Below are 21,636 nucleotides of genomic sequence, written 5' to 3'. Positions count from 1 at the left end.
ACCAAACTGATTGGAAGATCCTTCATAATGCAGCAAGATAATGACCCAAAACACACTGCAAAAACAACAAAGGAGTTAATCAGGGTCAAGAAATGGAAGGTTTTAGACTGGTCAATTCAATCTCCAGACTTAAACCCTATAGAACAAGCATTTTACCTGCTAAAGAGGAGACTTAAGAGAGTAAACAAACAGCCACTGAATGAGGCTGCGGTGAAAGCCTGGAAAAGCATCAAAAAGGAGGATTCAAAAGTTTTGTGATGTCAGTGGGTCACAGGCTTGATGCAGTTATTGCAAGCGAAGGCTTTGCAACAATATATTAAGTCTTATTCACTTTAATTTATTTTAAGTCTTATCTGTTCCAATACTTTTGCTCACCTAAAAATGTGGTGTTCCTTTACAAAAAATGCTATCTTCTCAGTTGTGTATCAGATTCAGATGTGAATACCTGGAAATGAAAGCTGGAATGTTGATCTATTGTCTCATATTCATATTTTGGTGTCAAACCCAAATGTTTCCAGTCTACAGCAAAAATAAAGGAATTGGCCTCACTGTTCCAATACTTACAGTACAGTCCCGTACAGTATAATCCACATAGGTATGTTTTTGATGGGCTTAAATTGACCTGCTCGGAAACTGTAAAACAGTAAAACCCTAATTTCAAGTTGTGTGGGTCATTTATTCATTCATTTCATCTGCCTGTGTAGTGGCTTCTTCGTGTCGGTTAGAGGCAGCCACTTCATCTCAATAAGGCAGCTCGGCATCATGGGAAAATAACTTCCCGCTAATGATCGTCCCACGCTCAATGTAAACTTGTAATATGCAACACATCGACGGAGGGAATAAAAAGCCCTCCCATCTTGTTCTGGCAGGTTTTCCAGCTTGACACTCTTGATTCTTTGGAGGAATTGTGAATTAGAATAGGATTTATTGTATTGATTTCCCATCACGAGGACCGTACTGATGCATTTGATTGAAGTTTTTGGGCCATGTTGATTGTCCATCATTTTTAATGCCCTCTTCTATAGAGCAATAGGAGCTGGCAGTGGCACAGTTGGGCCATGTCCCAAGCTCTTTCACTTCTCCTTCCAGTGGACAGAGCCATGCTGCTCACTATAGAGGAGAGAGAGACTCCATCCAACAGCCCAGAGCCTCCTCCACCACGTGGCTCAGTCCAGCTCAGTCCAATGGCCAACAGGGCGTGGCTTCATACAAGACAACTCACTGCTTTCTATTGCCATTGGGTCAAACCGGCCAATCGGATTGCAGCACGAGTTGTCCCGCCTCAGAACACAGAGCTTCATAATGGCTCCATTGAGGCGACCGGGGAGTTGTTGTGTGTCACTGTAATAACAGTGCAAGGGAGTGGACTGTAGACCTTTTTGGGCCTTTTTTTAGAAGATGGAGTGTGTGTCATGTCATACCTCCAGTCTCACACTCCTGCCACACTCCTGTTAAATCTTATTCCACCTCAAAACACAATTTGCATTTTAATTTTAATTATTCTAATTTATGATTCACAAAGCCAGATATTTCACCCAGGAGTCTATGTGGAACAAAACTGAGCTGAAAGGAGAATGATTGTCGGACATACATTCATCAGTTGGTCAGAAAATGTTGCTCTGTATCTGCTGGATGTGTCAATGAGCAACTGTGCCAACATGTTAGCCATAGCAATTTAAAAGGTCTGCCCCAGGGCAGCTGTGGCTACTATGGTAGTTTACCACCACCGGTATGACTGTGTGTGAATGAATGGAACCTGGAACCCTGTAAGCGCTTTGAGTCACAGAGAATTAAAAGCGCTATATAAATCCAATCCATTATTATTATTATTATTAAAAGGTGATAATATATCTGGTGTATATCAGATTATGTGTGCTGCCCTCGGGTGGCCAAATTAAACAGTTATTGCAAGTTTGAAAGGTTCTCTATGGAGTTTTTTCTTCTTCTCTTTACTCATGCTTCTATTAGTACATTGTTTGTGTGCTGAATGCATTTCCTTCCTGGTGAAATATTTGCAAAGCTGGAATTGATACCACATAGTCTGCGTTGTCACAAACATGGACTTATCTGCCACACATTAAAACAAAGTTGATCTTAAGCATTATTAGGGGACTAACTCTCCAGGGAAAGCTTTAACACACAGGAGGCTACACTACAAACCCTATTTTAGGTGGATTTTCACAATTTTAGTAGTTGGTAGTAGTAGTCTCGTCCTAGCAGCTACTTTCCACAATGGAAAACTCATTGGAAATTGTTTGACTATAGTGAAAATTAAAACTTAAGGAATTCCAAATATATACTGTATATTTTCAAATAATATTTTATTATGTGAAGAAAATTTAATTTTTGTCTTTTTAATTCTTAAGATTATTGACAGTTTTCTGATGATCTGAAAACCCTTTTTTGCGTGGCGGTGCATGTGTAGCATAGCCCTGCCAAGCTGTTGTGTTATTAGTGAGATTACAAGGCTGGCGATCAGAGTGTTGGCTGGTGCGTGTGTGTCAGGAGACTAATAAAGCCAGTCTGTTTGTGCTACTCGCCCTCTGCCAGGAAAAAGTCCAAGATGCTGCGAGAGAGAGAGACATCTAGGCAGTTCATTGAATTGATTAATTATGTTTTAGAACGAGATACCAATAATGTTTAAGCACATTTCTACCCCCAAGTATAGTCTAGACACAGCTTGATGACTAATATGAAGACTTGGCGAATATATTGAGGCACACAGCGTGCATGGTTCATTTAGGTGTGAAGACAGATGGCTTTCAAGTGGCTCGTGGAAGAAGAAGCCTTTGGCAATCTGGAACCAAAATGCTTTAACCACTTTATGCAAATTCATTTTTAAAAAAAGGACGTTGTTTTTGATATTGATTTTTTTCTGTGTGTCTCTCTGTGTTTTTAAGGAAACTCCAAAGGGAAACGGCAGAAGAAGATTGTCAGCCGGACCCAAAACTACCTGAACCTGTACGCGGCTGACGGCCTCCGCACACTGTGCATTGCTAAAAAGGTAACGGGGAACCAGAAAACTGAAGAAATACTCTCCCTCTCATTTCAACTACAAGTTGGAGTTGATAATGTGTCTCGAGGACTTCTTGGGCACAGTGTTTTTTTTTTTGACGATCACATGGACCACCCCTCCCTTTCTAAAGTGACATTCTTGGTGACTCAGCTGCAATCTGTGCCACTTTCCCAGGCTGTTAATTTATGCTCTCACCAGCCGGATAATATCCCTGCCTGTGCACAAGGCCGCGTCACCAAAGCAATGTGATAACAAAATAAAACACGCCACCACCTCAAGGTCTCACATTCTCCTGACATGGAGGCAAAAAGGAGGAGAAGCTGCTGCTGAACTGACAAATGTCTCTCCAATACTTTCAACAGACGACTTGTATATTTAGCCTAAGGGATAATGTATATGAGTATGTTCTATCTCCAGAAATAATGACTGACAAGGTGAACACTCCAGTTCACTATACATTATCCCCCTCATTACACAGCTACCTAACTAAAAAGCTAAAATATTGTTTCAGGTTTGGTTTTATTGATTTAGAAATGCTTTTATGGCTTACAGTACAAAACATATTCCACCACAGTCGGAACTTCCCCCATTGCAACGGTAAAAGTAGCTTGGCACTGCCCGCCTACCTACTTCCGCTCAATTTTCATTTCCTTTCAGTAGTCAGTCTGGGTCCGCCGTATATTCACAAGGTTTTTTCAGACAGATTTTTGGCTGTCCAATCAGCGAACAGAGGGAGTGGCTGAGAACAATGACGTTCAGGTCGTGCGCCAGTTTCAGTTGTAGTCAGAAGCCGGCGCATGACATACGTCACGACAAAACGTTATGCGATTGGTTGGTTCCAGACCTTCTGTAAAAATGAAATGAAGTATGATGGTCTGGTAGGTCCAGGCTACTGTGAAAGCGGGCATTATCAAGAAATAATTGTCGGTAGAATGCTGTGACTGACCAATCAGAACACAGCATTTATCAGTGCTGTGTAATTAGTGTACGTGTGTGTGTGTGTATTTATTTATTTTTTGTCAGATTCTGAGCAAGGAGCAATACGCCTGCTGGCTGCAGCATCACCTGCAGGCTGAGACGGCCATCCAGGGCAGAGAGGAGCTGCTCTTTGAGTCTGCCCTACGGCTGGAGACAAACCTACAGCTTCTGGGTAATTATTTTAATTTTATGTTTTAAATAATTTTTCATTATATCTTGATACTCATTTGATTTAGTATAGAATATTACTGTGGGGTCACTGCTGTAGTGCGGTTGTAGTGAGTGTGTGTCAGCGTCATGTTTGTCCTCCCACAGGGGCGACAGGCATTGAGGACCGGCTGCAGGACGGCGTGCCTGAGACCATAGAGTCTCTGCGTAAGGCCGGCCTGCAGATCTGGGTGCTGACAGGAGACAAACAGGAGACGGCCGTCAACGTAGCCTACGCCTGCAAGCTGCTGGACCCTGAGGAGGAGATCCTCACGCTCAATGCTGATTCACAGGTCAGAGTTCAGGCATCATGGAAAAGACAAAAAAAATCAGAATGACAGCTTCACATTTTTAGCCGTGCTAGTGCCAGTCGCTTTAGGTTTGGCAAGGTCCAAAGGTCTAAAGGCCCAGTGGGTTCACCACTTTGGTCCAGACTCAAGCATCTCACCAACTATTGGACGAATGGCCATTAACATTTGGCACAGACATTCATGGAGTCTTAATGACTTTTCTTCTAGCACCACCATTAGCTGAAGATGTACTATTTTTGAAATGTTTTTATATGTTTGATTTTTACTGAAACTGAAGTGTAAAAAAATTACAAGTTGTCATTTTCATAGTGGCCAGACTAGCTTCAACATCCACTAGTGTTACAGTCTTTATTTATGAGCTAAGCTAAACGAGTGCTAGCTGTAGCTTCAAATTGACTTCACAAACATCAGGTGGTGTGAATCTTCTCACCTAACTCTCAAAATACTCCTGTGACATAATATTTTCCCTTTCCTCGTTGGAAACACCTTTGTTATTAAAAAAAGGCTCATTATTATTTGAGAGCCATCTATGTTTTATTGCGAGCGGTTGAAGCGTCTGTTTGCCAGATGTGTTAAACTACTTTGTGTCCTGATCTTGAACCTCCCCTCCCTCTCTCACCCTGTCTCTCTGTGTCTCTGGATCCAGGAGGCGTGTGCGTTGCTCCTGGAGGAGAGCTTACACTACATCCAGGTCAAATTCCTCTGCAGCAGCTCCTCTCCTTCTGCAGACCCAGCCACCAGCGCCCAGGCCTTCCACACTGACTATGCCCCTCCCTTTGAGCTCTATCACCCTTCACACTCTTCCTCCTCCTCGTCCTCCTCCTACGCCCCTCCCTTCACGGTGCACCGGCTGGGCCTGGTGATCGACGGGCGCACGCTGGCCTACGCCCTGGACAAGAGCCTGGAGGAGAAGTTTCTCTTGGTGGCACGGAGCTGCCGGGCGGTGCTCTGCTGCCGCTCCACACCGCTGCAGAAGAGCATGGTGGTCAAACTGGTGCGCAACAAGCTCAAGGTCATGACCCTGGCCATAGGTAGGTAACACACACACACACACACACACACACACACACGGTCAAGAAGCCACTTTTTTCATTTATTTTACAGTGAATAAAAAGACATACACACAGTACACACAACAAAAATGCAGACAAAAAGAAAAACATAGCTTGAAGGTAGATTGCCTTAACATCATTTAATTTCACTTCATTTATTCATGGCGGCTCTTGACCATAGTGCCATGGCATGGAGCACAAAACATTCAAATAATAACAGAACAAAACAAGCCAATAGCCTGTACTTTTTTAATCAGACAGTATTAAGGAGAAAGTCAGTCTCTATACAGGAGTAAAATAAACGTACAAACAGCTGCAGAGCACATCAATCAGGCAGTGAAGTATCTTCCAACAATGTCTAAAATGGATTCCACACCTTACTAAAAAACTGTCTTGTGAATGCCTGTAAATACAATTACTCCCAGTCCTGGTCTACAGGGAGAAACCATTTTCCAAGCAATGATTGTATGTGTGTTCTGGTGACAGGCCCATAGGAGCCTGGAGACTAATAGGACCTATGCACATTAAGGATAACACATTCCTTACCATTCCGTTGAATAAACCATGAGCTGTATTCTTTAACCTGAAGGCTTGATCACCATGTTGTAAGCTCCAGCAGCGTCCAGACAGATCAAAACACGCCAGATCCCCTGAACACAGCTGCTGATAAACTTTGAAAAAAGCACTCATAAGTCTTCACCCTATGACTTTAAACTGGCTCACCTAAACGCTTTTCCTATTTGAAGTAAGTCACGTAATGAAACTCAATTCCCAACATTTTTTTAAAAAGTTTTTCGCTTAGAATAAAATGAGAAAAGACCTGGTGTCTCGACCGGCCAGTTTAATAAATAACATTAAGAGCACTGTGATTTAAAATAAGAAAAATGTATGGAGCAAAATGAATCAGCATTAATTAAAGGTGCTTCAAGGAACTTTCAGTTTTTGTTCATTCTTGCACCACTTTTGGACAAAAGCGGTCGTGTTTTTACCATGTCGTCTGTAGTTCCTTGGTGACCATGACAAAGGCATTAAGAAAAACTATATAAAAAATAGCATTCTTTGCACTGATGGTTTCATTTGCTGTTACATTGCATTTATGATCATCAGAGGAAAAATTTAGACTGTTTCAGAAATATTTGAAAGTTCTTTGTAGATACTTTAACTTTGTTGGCAAAAGTAGCCTACGTGAACTTTGCTTTCAGTAGTCTTACTTTTCCTTTTAACCTTTTGCTGCCTGTTCCTGTCCATCAACAACCTTTTGTCTGAGCACAGAAGTGTCTTTTTAATCATCGCATCATGGCACACTTCCAGACACCTGTGTGGTGAAGAGCAGACTTAGGCTACATTAGTTCCCACTGCAAGCCTTAGTGCTCAATTCTGATTTATCGCACGGATGGCATTTTTTCCATTTTTGTTCTGTTCACATTATTGTGGCTAACCTCAGATTCCTGTGTGAACCAGTCACGGTCCTTGAACTGACCTGCATGTGTAAAAGAACAATAACAAAAGACGTCACACGCAGTTGTCTGTACACTGCAGGTTCAGAAGTATTTGTACCTCATTAATACTTCTGTATGCTTTATATTCTTTTAATAGGACTGGGGCCTGACTCAAGTCACTATTCTAATTGAACTGATAATCTTAGAGGAAGACATTTAATGTTGGATCATTTGCTAAACGAATAGGTCTCATTTTTATCTGTTGAACTGGCTCCTCTTCCTTTAGTTTTAGGACTTGAATGAATATCTGGTCACATTATGAAGACATTCAAACAAATTTCCACACTGAAAAAACAAAAGGCTAGGAAAATTCTAAGGCAACTGTATACATGCATTTTTTTTTAGTTTTCAGGCCAACCCAAGCACTTGCTTACATGTTAGCCAACAAATTTTTGCGGAGATAACTTGTCACTCGTATGTAATGTAAACTTCCAAGTATTGAGTTCTCCATACTGGGAATTCTAAAAAGATAAGTTTAGTGCGACCTTAACCCATTGATGACGGCTGCTGCGCGATGCCACATTGCCTCTCCTGCCTGATGCTGCATCGTGCAGCATTGTTACTTTATCTAATTTTCATGGCATGCGCAGCATAGAATGCACTGTCATTGGTTCAAATACACATGAGGTGGGTTTTGTTGATTTTTTAAGACCACGTGACCACCCAAAAGTTGTGTGGTTTGCCGAAAATCACATCAATCAAAAAAAATAAAAAATAAAAATAAAACAAAATAATAAAAAAAAATAAGCCGGCTGTGTCAGCGATAGTGTATTACAGAACAGTTAGTGGCGTTTGGTGCGCAGAATCAAGGTCCACTATAGGCTACTGACGAAAATCACACTAAATATTTTATATTATTTATTCTTTTTTTTCTCCCCCATCTAATTTTGACGATATTTTGAAAAATGTGTTGGTGTGTAAGCACTAAGGGAGTAAGTTTAAATAAAACCTGTGAAACTTAACTTTTAAATGTATTTTATTTCATGTTTCTATGTGCTACACAGGCTTAGATATTAAGGTTTTGGTAGACTTGACAATTCGTACTATTTTTTCAGAAAACCCTCAGGCATTAAGGACATGCATCCTAGATTGCCATAGTCATCAATGGGTTAAGAGCCTGTTCAGTAATTGACACGAATTGTTAATTCATATTCCTGTTAACATGAATATCAATGTGAAGCTCCTGGCTGTCCCTCTTCCTCTGTTGTCCGTATATATGAGTTGACATTGACATTTTTGTGTGCAAAACAAATCATGTACCCTTGTGCACCCTCGCTCAAACAATGTTAATCTAAGGCACCTTTAGTATTCATGAATTTTTGGCTTAACGAAGCTGTAGTGTGTAACAGAGGTGACACCGGGACGTTGTGTGACTTACGACTGCCTTTTCACTCTTTTTTTTTTTTGTTTAGTTTTTTTTCATTTATTTGTTCCTGCTGCTCTCGGGAGCTTTCCCTCTTTCTGCCAGCCAAGCACTTTGCTGTCATTGCTATGTGCGCAGCAATGTGGGAGGAAACACTCTAACTCTGATTGTACATCTATGTGGGGACAAGCAGATTATGTCGAAGCTTTAATATCTATCAGTGCTCTAATCTTATCATTACTGCACCAGCTTTGGTGTTCAGACCCGGTCCACAGTCACACCAGCTAACGGGGACGCAGCCTCCGCATGCTGTCGTCTATATGTAAATTAGCTTTAGCTTCCCGTAGCATCGGAGTGTGTCATCTTGTTTTCCTTCGATTTGCAGAATTTGAAATTGTTCAAAGGAGGGGGGGGGGGGAAAAGACGGAATGCTGAATAGTTGTTTAGAAGCAGAATCAGTGGTTTGATGAAACGGATCGCCGATTGATCCAATAGTCGATTAACTAAAAAATGTATCACCAATAACTATGACAAGTTAAGATTGTACACGCTATGTAGAGTCCAGGTTTCGAATTTCCTCAAGATAAATTAATAAAGGGATTTGTCTTCTTTATAATCTTCTACACACACACACACACACACACACCAAATGTGGGATCTAAAGGGGCCACATTGCAAGTGTTATTATATGTAATTTATTATCAGTTCTCGATACTAGTGGGGATATTGTTCTCTATATATATGTGAATCCCTATTGACAAATTGTAATCAACATACTGGTGCACTTGCGTGTTAGAAAGGCTTTTGTCATACCGTTTTCTTTTTTGCCAGCTAACCGACTGGGCACCTCTGTTTCACCACCCCCATCACACTCACACGACAACTGCCTCTGCAGACGTGTTAACTATTGTGACAACACACACCACTTTATCTCCCACGCCACCAGCTGTGGTGACAAAGGAAAAAAGAATGTTCCACAGCCCTGAATGTTGAGCAAGAACAAGAACTTCTTCAGCCGCAACATCAGGCCGGGCTCTGCATAAGCACACAGCTGAGCTGGTGAAGGGCACCGGGAGCAGCAAATAATAAAACATGCATACACACACACACACACACACACACACACACACACACACACACACACACACACCCCCACACACACACACACACACACATATATACAGCATATACTGTATAGCCAATAATGTGCAATAAATAGATTAGCAATGAAATCACAAGTTCTTGTGCAATAGGGCAAATGCGCTTTAAACATACGTACCAACCAGACTATTAAGCAGCATGTTGTCCATGACATTCAAATGTCCGTATGTCTGTTGGTTTTTGTTCTGTTCTTGTCATTACTCTGTTTGCAGTATGTTTTCATGGGGAGAAAGTGACAGCTCTGTTCCTCTGACAAACATACTAACAACACAGGGATGTCTGTCCATCACCACGCTCAATAGAATTCTCTCTGCTGAAAACTGAAGCCCTGCCAATCTCCTAAATACAGCTCTGTATTAATGTGTTTTATGTTCTGTTTGCTCTCTTTCTCTCTCTCTCTCTCTCTCTGCCCCCCCTCCATTAAATCTCAAGGGGACGGGGCCAATGATGTCAGCATGATCCAGGTAGCGGACGTTGGCGTGGGCATCTCGGGACAGGAGGGCATGCAGGTGAGGACAAACCCGGGCTGGAGAGAGAGAGAGATGGATGAGAGTGTGGTGGGGGTCGAACTGAAAGGGGGGGCGTCGTAAAAAAAAAAGTGGAGGAGCTATGGGCTAGAAGAAGATAAGGCGGTAAGGGGAAGACACTGGCATTTTCTTTCAGCGTGGTTAATGGCTTTTCATTACTCTTAAGTGCATGTTTTAGCCCCTCATCCATACACATCCTCTAAATAGGATTGGCCGCGCGTTGCTGAGTCAGGAGAGGCTTGTCCCCTGTCCTGCAGCGAGGCAGTAGCACTGGATGAGGGATTTGAGTCTGTCCTCTCCACTCTCTCCCCTATGCTCTAAGGTCAGGGCCAATGCCAACGTTTATAGCATTGTATAGTTGCTATAATAGTTTAAAAAGTAATGTGTAATAACTTCTGCAAAAACTAAAATTGTTGTAATGGAATGGAAACACCCAGAGGATTTCAATATACATCATTGTCTTTTCCGATTTTTATTTTATAATGATATTTTGCTAGAAAAAATGTATGAAAAACGAAAAAAAAAAAAAAAAAACGTGGCGCAAAATTTAAAAAAAAAATCTCCATTGATCATGACCTCTGCTCACTTCCCTCCCAGCGCCCTGTTCCAGAGAAGGGTTGATCCTGCACAGTAGCAAATTATGGAGATTCCCAATTAACTTCCAAGTGAGGGCTCCGGAGGCACGCCGCTGTGCTGCACATCTGTTAAAGTCTCCGCATCCTCTCCTTAACTAGGGCCCACTACATTAATCACAGTTAATCAAATTTGCTCTTAATGAGGCAGCGGTCACTCCTCGGGACTCCGCCGTTGTGCTGAGAGACACATTTTTCTGCATTCGTTCGGGCAAACTCACTCGCACACACATTCACACTCACTCTCACACACACTCACATACACTCTCGCACTCACACACACACACACAGACTGCGGTGTGATTAACTCGCGCTCCCCATGTAGTCGTTACAAGGCCGTTATTAGAGCGCAGCAGAAACTAAATTGCTGCACAACCAGGCATCTGCTGTTATTTTTCTTGTTGACAAATGATATGGAGAGGCGAAGATGTGTCACGGAGGGGTTAGCGCTGCCGTTTAAAAAATGCCAGTTCTAAACCGTGTGTGTGTGTGTGTGTGTGTGTGTGAGTACAGGGAGAGGGCTCTGTGTGTTAGATAGTTGACAGATGACGATGAAGGCTGCCTGCCTGCTGCTGTAACCATGGATCCCAGAAGGTGGTTCAACTCGTTTAAAGGGTTATTGCTTTGGCCAGCACAGGCCAGTGTAGTGGGGGAGCCAGCCTCTTCCTACAGTTATTTCCTAATAACTGCACTATATTATGCACAATAAAGTTCCGTGTGTGTGTTTGTGTGGGCATGTATTACTCATGTTGTGGGGACTTGCCTTTCTTATGGGGACATAATGGAAGTTCCCACAATGTAAATAATTACATTTTAGGGTGAAGACTTGCTTTAGGTTCAGGTGAGGGTAAGGGTAAGGGTTAGGAAAGTAATGGTTATGGTTAGGGCAAGTCTACAGGAAATTAATGTAATGTCCTCGGAAGTGATGAAAACAGGACTGTGTGTGTGTCGATGGTGTGAGGGAGAGAGGGGGAACAGGCTGCAGTAGATTAAATGTGCTCCTTGTTTGTGTGTGTGTGTGTGTGTGTGTGTGTGTGTGTGTGTGTGTTGCAGGCGGTGATGGCGAGCGACTTTGCCCTCCCACGTTTCAGCTATCTCCAGAAGCTACTGCTGGTGCACGGTCACTGGTGCTACTCCCGGCTGGCCAACATGATCCTCTTCTTCTTCTACAAGAATGCTGTAAGACACTTTTTACCTCCTGTATGCATGGGGGCTGCACAATTAATCCAAATGTAATCGAAATTGCAATATGACCTACTGCAATTTCTAAATGAAAAATGTGCATGCTGCATAGATGTCCTGCCTACACATCATATTCTACAGACTCAAGAAAACATTGCTACAGGTTCCCACAAAAATCACCACCATAATATATTGTCATTATGTTTTTCCAATAAAAATGAGAATAATGATGTCAAAGTGACCATTCCCTTCTAATATCCCAAATCATATCTCAATGGAAAATAAAATAAAATAAAATATCACTCACAATAATCGTAATTGGATTATTTATTTCTAAACCGTGCAGCCTTATCATAATGCAACTATCTTACTGTGCAGCCAACACCTTTTACGATCAGCCAAAGCAGTACGTGGTTTACGTCAACTGACAATAGAATCCCAGTCATCATCCCCTTCTATCTCTTTGTTTCCCTACAGATGTTTGTGGCGCTGATCTTCTGGTATCAGTTCTACTGTGGCTTCTCAGGCTCGGCCATGATCGACCAGTGGTATCTGATCTTCTTCAACCTGATGTTCTCCGCCTTCCCACAGCTCATCACCGGCACGCTGGACAAAGACGTGTCGGCCGAGACCCTCCAGCAACTACCTCAGCTCTACATGAACGGACAGAACTCCGAGGTCCGCTTTTACTACTCCACCGTGTTGTTAGAATTATAGTGTTGTTTCCCGCCCCCCCCCCCCCCCCCCCTCTAACAGCTTATCCAGTAAATTTCCTTTATGGAAACTTCTCTACTGCCATCTGTATTGTTCACCCCGCTGTACATTACACTCATCACATTACAGCAAAGCTCATATTTGTACTTAAATGACCATTTCTACCTATTTCTTTTCTTATTGACTTGCATTTGTCCATCAAAACAGTTGACAAAGTCGCTATCTTGGAATTGTAACAATACAATGTAGCGTTTCAGTTTTAAAGGAGGCAGATCAACGGAACCCTGATACACTGGATACAAAAGTGGCTGTTTTAAAGGGAATAGTGAAAACTTGTTACATTTTTCAGTCCTTTTTTTGTTGTAGGAAAAGATGGCCCATCCACTTTTGTACAGGCTCACCTATAATGCAATCTGTCTGCCTACGACACTACACAGCACAGTTACTACTTGCAGATATGTTATTAATCATTAGTGGTATGATCTCAGGCCCCTTGCTCAGTCACACACTGACAATGCTCAGGGCTGTAAATCTCTGCTGTTGTTTCTGTCTTTCAGGAATATAAGCCATACATGTTCTGGATGAACATGATGGATGCCTTCTACCAAAGTCTGGTCTGCTTCTTCATCCCTTACTTTGTGAGTGTGGGCTTTGTATTTTCCCAGCAGCTTGTCTTCACTCACTTGTTCCTTGTTGCTCATCATTTCCACCCTCTGTGTTTCCACCGTGTGTGTGTGTGTGTGTGTGTGTGTGTGTGTGTGTGTGTGTGTGTGTGTGTGTGTGTGTGTGTGTGTGTGTGTGTGTGTGTGTGTGTGTGTGTGTGTGTGTGTGTGTGTGTGTGTGTGTGTGTGTGTGTGTGTGTGTGTGTGTGTGTGTGTGTGTGTGTGTGTGTGTGTGTGTGTGTGTGTGGCGTGCGTCCTCCCATCTGCTCAGGCCTACGCCGACTCTGACGTGGATCTGTTTACATGGGGCACGCCCATCACCACCCTGGCTCTATTCACCATACTGGTGCACTTAGGCATCGAGACCAAAACCTGGGTAAGAAGCCTGATTTAAGATGTTATGCCTTCTCTCTCTTTCTCAGTGCTGCCTTTTTACTTTTATTAATGTTTTCATCAGAGAGGTCATACATAGTTAAGGTACATACATTTCTTCATAGATAGTGAGTACATAACAATACAAACATTTTCCACCAATTGCATCATGTTGTGACTCAAACAAAACTCCCCTTCCATCTATTATTCTCCTTTTCATTTTAACTTAATCAACTATTAAGTTGAACAAAAGACACATTCAGTTATTCATCAGAATCTACTACACAGTACAGTCTCCTCAGTAGTTCAGTTATAATGGCATTTTAACCAGGTTATTCAAGCAGGTCTGGTCTCTGTGAACTAAGGTACATGACCCCTTTTTAACCACAATTCCTAAAAAGAAATTCTGATTGCTTTTTTCTAGAAAATGTTAAGTTTCTCCATAATGTGAATTCCATGAATAATTTTAAACCAATCGTCTAATATTGGAGCATCGGGATCTCTCTTAAGTAATATTCTTATCAAATACTTGTCAGCCGAAATTGAAATTAAAATACAGTTTCCGAAGCCTTATGAATATCACGCCGTGAAGATGTATTTTTTCGGGGCAATCCCAAAATAAAGTGCTGCCTTCTTTCTAACTCCAATGGGCTCCGGTCTTGTTCAAGCCTCTGGTGTGAAGGGCTGACCGGCACAGGGAACATTTAACTCCCAGCTGATTAGATTGAGGCAGAAAGCTCTGCAGCATCACAGCCAATATATCAGCTTGACAGCATGTCTGCCTCCATGCCGACCCTGTTTAAACTGTCTCTGCCCCCTTCACAGCCCACCAACACCACTACACACAGCGCTCCAAAATACCTGTTTACACATCCGCCCCCTCCACCTCCGTTTTGGTTCTATTCTCAGGTATCCACGTCTGGTTCTCGTAAAAGGGCCCGGCAGTCTCGGTCATGAGCCTCTTTTGAAATTTATGACCCACCGCATTGAATCAAGAGTCTTTTCCATTATGGCCCAGGCTGTAAATTTAGCCTGACAAGTTTTGCTACATGAAAAATTTCCTTTTCCACTAACTACCTTTCCTGGGCATGATGGGGCCCCTATCCCCGCCGCGTGTTACAGGGAGGAAGTATTCATAGAGAGCGACATCCACCCAAGGTAAACATTGCCCCCCACAATGCTCCAGGGCGGCAGCTCCTTCACTCTGTTTGGAGGCTCAGGAAACAGAGTGCATGCACGATTGGTTAACGGCTGTGAAAGTCAATCACAGGTATTTGAGGTGACAGCAGGCAGTGCTCCATCTCTCCCCCCTCGTACCGTAGAGGTGAACCTGTAATTAACGATGTGCTTCTGTGCTGTGTGTCAGGAGGGACAATACTCCAGTGAACCATTGTATGGAATTGAACTCTGTCAGATGTCTAGCAGCCAGACAACTAAAGAAGGACATTTACATTAGTGTAATGCTTTGGACTGGTTGACAAACAATCCCTGTGTATTAATAATAGTAGTAATGATAATATAATAAATAATAATCCCTCTTCTTTCCCTTCTAGACCTGGATGAACTGGCTGTCCATCACCTTCAGTATCTCTTTATTCTTCACTGTGGCTCTGTGTTACAATGCCTCCTGTCCCACCTGCTACTCTCCCTCTAACCCTTACTGGACAGTCCAGAGGCTGCTGCAGGACCCGCTCTTCTACCTGCTGTGTGTGCTCACCCCGCTAGCTGCACTCCTGCCCAGGTACGCTCACTCAATACACACACACACCCAGTGTCTACAATATTTACTAATGGTCAACAGATATGGGTTTTTCAATGGCCGATACCAATATTTAGGGATCATGTTGTACGGTGGCCGATATATAATGACGATATCACGTTGTTATTATGTTGTATTATTATTATTATTAGTATTTGTTTATTTTTGCATTTGATAAAATACCACAATTTAATAATAACAGCATGAGATTTTTTTTTTAAAGTTAAATTAACTTGTATTAAATAAATGTAAAATAAAGTAAATAAGAAACATGCCATTAGGGAGCTCTGGATTTCTTTCTAGCCGCCTGTGATTTTTGAACTAGAAAAATAAGGATAGAATAAAAGGTAAATATTTGGGTTCAAAATGCCAACATTGCTCCACAGCAGCCATTTTGCCGAGGCTGTCTGCAGTGTCTTCACACATTATCTGTGTTGGTTTTTTTCATCGTCCTCGTGAGCGCTGATACCAGCCATTCTCTCAAAATACCAATAATCAGCAATTATAACATCCCTAATATTTACCACCTGTGACATGAATTCTATCAGTCCCAGACTGCCTCTCAAGTGTATCCCCAGAGCCCTGGCGCTGCTCTATGGAATACTGCTGATGTCTTGTATTGTTTCTTTTTCCTCTCCAGATATTTCTACAGGGCGTGTCAGGGCACGCTGTTCCCCAGCCCGGTCCAGGTTGGGAGACGGTTGGATAAACTCCCAGCAGAGACGCGCAGGAACATCCTCAGCCTGGGCAGGGTCAAGGTGGGGTCACCACCTCCACCAGCGCTCAGCCCTAAGACTCCCTTCCTGTCCGTCAACAAGCCCTCTCCTCCAGGCTGCAATACAAGTAAAGAGCAGAGGAGCTTCCCCAGCCCCCGCTCACACACACACAAACAGGGCCAGAGTAGCCCGGCGCAGGGGCCCACAGACAGTGACAAGGGCCTCTCAGACCCCTACACATCAGCGCCTTCAGACATAGACACTCTGCCTTACACCAAAGACGCTCCCAAGCTCTCGGGGGAAAAAAGCAAAGACTCGGCGTGTCCGGATCAGACTTTAGAGGCGTCAGAGTTGAGTCTGTCGAGCTGGATTACGTCCACGCCTCTGCTCACACAGACAGACAGCGTTCAGATCAACCTGCCTCCAGACGGACACTCGGCCTGTGTCACATACTCACGGAGCACCGAGGACAGACCAGAGCGCTCGCTGCACACCGCCCTGTGAGCTCTTTAAAGTATGATATACTCAAAAACTTCCAATTTGCACGATCGTTTTTTTTTTTAAATCTAATGTTATTGTATTTTTCTTTTTCCTAAGGAGATTATTTTATAGAAAATACCAAAAAAAAAGGTACTTTATATTTTGAATGTTTTTAAAGATATTTTATAAGGTTTGGGAGGAACTGGAATATCTCCTGTTTTTTTGTTTTGTTTTTTCATAAAGAAACATCTCAGTACTTGATCAGGTTGTATAAGAGGAAGAGCAGAGTTAGTAGAGACATTCCACTGCTGCCTTAACGGGGAGTTTGTTTTCCTCCCTCTGACATACCTTCTGTTGGGCCTTTTTAGCCTCACCTGTAAAATGCTTTAAGACCTGGATCAAGATGCCATTGTGTGCCTTGAGTTAATGTTCATATTTTCTTAAACAAAGAGAAGTTTTTATATGTTTCAGAGCAGATTCTCAAAGAGTTTATTTTTTTTCTTAATCCACAAATAATGGCATTGGCTCCCAGTCTCGTTGCTGGATTTGCAAAGGTTTCATATTTTTCTGATGAGCGTGTTTTTATAGCTATTCTGTTCGTACAGTACATTCCACTGAATAAGTATGTGACCTTTTGACTTTAATTGTAATCATGCATTCCGAGAATTCGACACATTCCGTGTGTGTGTGTGTGTGTGTGTGTGTGTCAGTCTGTCTGTCTGTCTGTCTGTCTGTCTGTCTGTCAGTGTGTGTGTGTATGTATGTCTGTCTGTCTGTCTGTGTGTGTGTGTGTGTGTGTCTGTCTGTCTGTCTGTCTGTGTGTGTGTGTGTGGGCGCGCATGTGTGTGCATGTGCGCATGTGTCCACGATCTGCTTTTTCAGTGCCAGCCAGTTTAACCTGAGAGAGAATTGCTTGACCTTTTTAAGAAATCCATTTGTTTGCTTTGTTACCGAGAGTTTCATGAAAATGTGGAAACGGGAAACTTCCAGAATCCACTAGCAGCACCTGTATAGCTAAACAACTGGTGTGTCATATCTTGTTAGCTTGACCCTTACAAAAGCCTTCCCCAGGCCTTCAACCTGTAAAAACACCAAACATTTCATTTCTACACTCGATTTTAAAGAAATTCTATTTACAAGCACTAATAGGCAAATTATCTTTACTAAGATTACCCTTGTTTGGCTTAAACTTTATATTTGACATATGAACATGAGAGCGGCAACTTTTACATTTTGTATTTATTATTATTTAATTTTTTTCACATATATACAGCCCTGGAAAAATGAACAGACCACTCCAGACCATGTTCCATAAATCAGCATCACGACATAAATGAATGGAAATTATATAAATGACAATATTTTGGGGGGTTATTTGAAGGAAATGTTGTCGGTAATCCATAGAATATATATTTTTTTTTAGATAATTTTACTCAAACACAGACCTAAATAGCCAGAGACACTGATCATTTGGGGTGGTTTATGTTTTATTTAATTTTATCTGTTCTCATGCTAAGCTAAGCTAACCATCTCCTGGCTGATGTACAGACATCAGCTTACTCTCAGTAAGAAAGCAAATGAGTGGAACTATTCCTTTAAGCATGTAACAGTCGGTTGACAACAAGCTACCATCACATTTAAACCAAAGGTGGAAGAAAGTCATTCTCAAATGTTAAAGATGCATTTAACATTTATATTTGCACTTTGAAAGCTTTATTTCAGAATAGCCATTGAGTATTGTTGGTGCTGGTTGGAGGAAAGGAATGTGTATTCTTTTCACACTTTTTAATGACATTTTGATTTGATGACATCATGATGCAAACACTAAGTAGCACAAGTATGGGGTATTGGAAAGAGGCTACAGTTGTCTTTTACAATTTGCATATTTGTTAAAGGAATTGTTCAAAATATTAATTTTTTTAGCTTTTAACCTCACTCTCAGGCTCTTGCAAGGCGACTGAAACTATTATTTTAACTGTGCGTGCATATTTGATATAGAAATGGGTTGCTTATCCAGGTTAGCTTAGCTCAAACACTGGTAGTCAAGAGGAGCAGGTCAAAAGAAAAACTTTACAACATCACTATATGGTCCTGTGTTCTTGTTGGGACTTTGTTCATTTACCACGGTATGTGGCGCTTTATATTTGTACACTTTATGTAATTTTGGAACCAAATACATACTCTAAAGAAACCAGGAAGTGCCCTTGACGGTTACGTACTGTATGTATTTGGTTCCAAAATTGCTCTATATAGCAACTAACCATTGACTACCAGTGTTTGAGCTAAGCTAACCTTGATGAGCGACCTTTGCCCACTTGTATATCACACAGTTACAGGAACGGTTTCTGTCAACTTTTTCCTGAAACGGAGAGTGAGGCAAAAAGCTAAAAAATTTAAAATGTTGAACTTTTCCTTTAAGCATTTCAAGCAGATGCACCTTTTAATATTTTTGCAATTGCAGTACATTTTTGTAAAATGTATAATTTACCAAAGATCATGTATATTTCTGTATTATCTAAGCAATAGTATGTGCCATAACACTGGATAAAGAAATTACAAATAAGAGTTTTTCCCCCCCGATGCTGAAGCTGTATTAAAGATGACATGGTGCATCTGGAGGAGCCTTTAGTTGGTGTAGATGATATTTATGAGGTGTCATGCTATATGCTCTCTCTGTATCTCTTTTATTCTTTGGCATGTTGTTCACATTGGGACTCCACAGTCTGTTCACTTTAGTTTTATAGTTTCTGTCTGTTCTGTGCTTTTGCCGTCGTGCTGTGTGCCATTCCAACAAGCACGTTTTTACAAATTCCTCCCAGGAGCACTCACTCTCACCACACACGGCCTTTAACTATTCTGAGTTTTAATTTGGCGGTTCTTCATTTGTATTTTGGTTACAAGGTATAGGTCTACTATAAGTTCATGTTTGACATTGTAGATGGCAGCACTCACACAGGGAGATTAACTGATGTCCCCTTATGCTTTCAGTCTAGAGATTTTTATAGAACCAAGTTCACACACGGTTCTCCCTTTTTAAAAAGGAAAAAATGGACGCAGCACGCTGGAAACATTAAAAGCTGCAACAACCAACATCGAAACCAACTCAGAAAATTAGAATTTTTAGTTTTATTTAGATGCATACGTTTTTGTTTGACCCTCGAGCATTTGGAAATGACTTGCATCATGGCTACTTGTGAACAAAATAAAAAATGATGATAAAGTATTTATCCTTTGCTACCTGTTCAGGAACATCTCTTAATAAAAATGTCTCAGTCCCTTCATTTCTGTCTTGTCATTTGTTTTGACCTGCATCGTTTCATGACTATATACTGTACCTCATAGCTGGGCTCAGGAGTGGAAATAAATCAAATGAATGTGGTTAAAGGTGATGTTAAGGTATAAACTAGTTCAACAAGTTGCTTCATTAATCAAAATCATTCAAATTATTTGCACCAGTACATACATTATCTCACAAAAGTGAGTACACCTCTGACCCCTCACATTTCTTCAAATATTTCATTATATCTCTTCATGGGACAACACTAAAGAAATGTCACTTTGATACAATGTAAAGTAGTCAGTGTACAGCTTGTATAAGAGTGTTAATTTACTGTTCCCTCAAATTAACTTGACACAGCCATTAATGTCTAAAGTGCTGGCAACACAAGTGAGTACACCCCTAAGTGAAAATGTCCAAATTGCGCCCACAGTGTCAATATTTTGTGTGGCCACCATTATTTTCCAGCACTGCCTTAACCCTCTTGGGCATGGAGTTCACCAGAGCTTCACAGGTTGCCTTTGGAATCTTTTTCCACTCATTCATGACAACATCAAGGAGCTGGTGGATATTAGAGACCTTGCACTCCTCCACCTCCTGTTTGAGGATGCCCCACAGATGCTCAATAGGGTTTAGGTCTGGAGACATGCTTGGCCAGTCCATCACCTTTACCCTCAGCTTCTTTAGCAAGGCAGTGGTCATCTTGGAGGTGTGTTTGGGGTCGTTATCATGTTGCAATACTGCCCTGCAGCCCAGTTTACGAAGGTTGAGTGCACTTGCTCAGGGTCATATCCAGAGGTTGGCTTTGGAAAATAGACCTATGAATACTGCCATTGCTGCAGGGCTTGAAGGGGTGGGGGGTCAACCTGTCAGTGCTCAGACCATATGCCGCACACTGCATCATACTGGTCTTCTAAAGATGATGCAAAAGAAAGCCCGCAAACAGTTTGCTGAAGACAAGCAGACTACGGACATGGATTACTGCAACCATGTCCTGTGGTCTGATGAGACCAAGATAAACATATTTGGTTCAGTTGGTGTCAAGTGTATGGGGCGGCAACCAGGTGAGGAGTACAAAGAAAAGTGTGTCTTGCCTATAGTCAAGCATGGTGGTTGGAGTGTCATGGTCTGGGGCTAAATGAGTGCTGCCAGCACTGGGGAACTGCAGTTCACTGAATGCCAACATGTACTGTGCCATACTGAAGCAGAGCATGATCCCCTCCCTTCGTAAACCGGGCCGCAGAGCAGTATTGCAACATGATAACGACCCCAAACACACCTCCAAACGACCACTGCCTTGCTAAAGAAGCTGAGGGTAAAGGTGATGGACTGGCCAAACATGTCTCTAGACCTAAACCCTATTGAGCATCTGTGGGGCATCCTCAAACAGGAGGTGGAGGAGTGCAAAGTCTCTAATATCCACCAGCTCCTTGATGTCGTCATAAATGAGTGGAAGAGGATTCCAGTGGAAACCTGTGAAGCTCTGGTGAACTCCATGCCCAAGAGGGTTAAGGCAATGCTGGAAAAATATAGTGGCCACACAAAATGTAAACACTTTGGGGCCAATTTGGACATTTTCACCAAGGGGTGTACTCACTTTTGTTGCCAGCACTTTAGACATAAATGGCTGAGTTATTTTGAGGGGACAGTAAATTTACACTTTTATACAAGCTGTACACTGACTACTTTACATTGTATCAAAGTGTAATTTCTTCAGTGTTGTCCCAT

At 42.0% G+C, this 21,636-nt stretch overlaps 1 protein-coding gene across 1 annotated transcript in view; it reads left to right on the top strand.

Annotated features, from left to right (window-relative positions):
- The window catches only part of atp10a (ATPase phospholipid transporting 10A), a 55,476-nt gene extending 35,652 nt beyond the window's left edge, over window positions 1-19,824 (top strand). The window contains exons 11-21 of the mRNA XM_080033352.1: window positions 2,901-3,004; window positions 4,040-4,166; window positions 4,310-4,494; window positions 5,159-5,543; window positions 10,020-10,096; window positions 11,800-11,925; window positions 12,406-12,606; window positions 13,200-13,280; window positions 13,576-13,680; window positions 15,230-15,417; window positions 16,076-19,824. Coding sequence (XP_079889478.1) covers window positions 2,901-3,004; window positions 4,040-4,166; window positions 4,310-4,494; window positions 5,159-5,543; window positions 10,020-10,096; window positions 11,800-11,925; window positions 12,406-12,606; window positions 13,200-13,280; window positions 13,576-13,680; window positions 15,230-15,417; window positions 16,076-16,655 — 2,159 coding nt within the window. The 3' untranslated portion in view covers window positions 16,656-19,824. The remainder of the gene's footprint in view (window positions 1-2,900; window positions 3,005-4,039; window positions 4,167-4,309; window positions 4,495-5,158; window positions 5,544-10,019; window positions 10,097-11,799; window positions 11,926-12,405; window positions 12,607-13,199; window positions 13,281-13,575; window positions 13,681-15,229; window positions 15,418-16,075) is intronic.
- The last annotated feature ends 1,812 nt before the right edge of the window (window positions 19,825-21,636 follow it).

This window comes from Ammodytes marinus, assembly GCF_949987685.1.
Source record: "Ammodytes marinus genome assembly, chromosome: 8".
NCBI lineage: Eukaryota > Metazoa > Chordata > Actinopteri > Uranoscopiformes > Ammodytidae > Ammodytes > Ammodytes marinus.
Note: the sequence above shows the minus strand (reverse complement) of the source record. Positions and strands in the feature narration are given on the sequence as shown.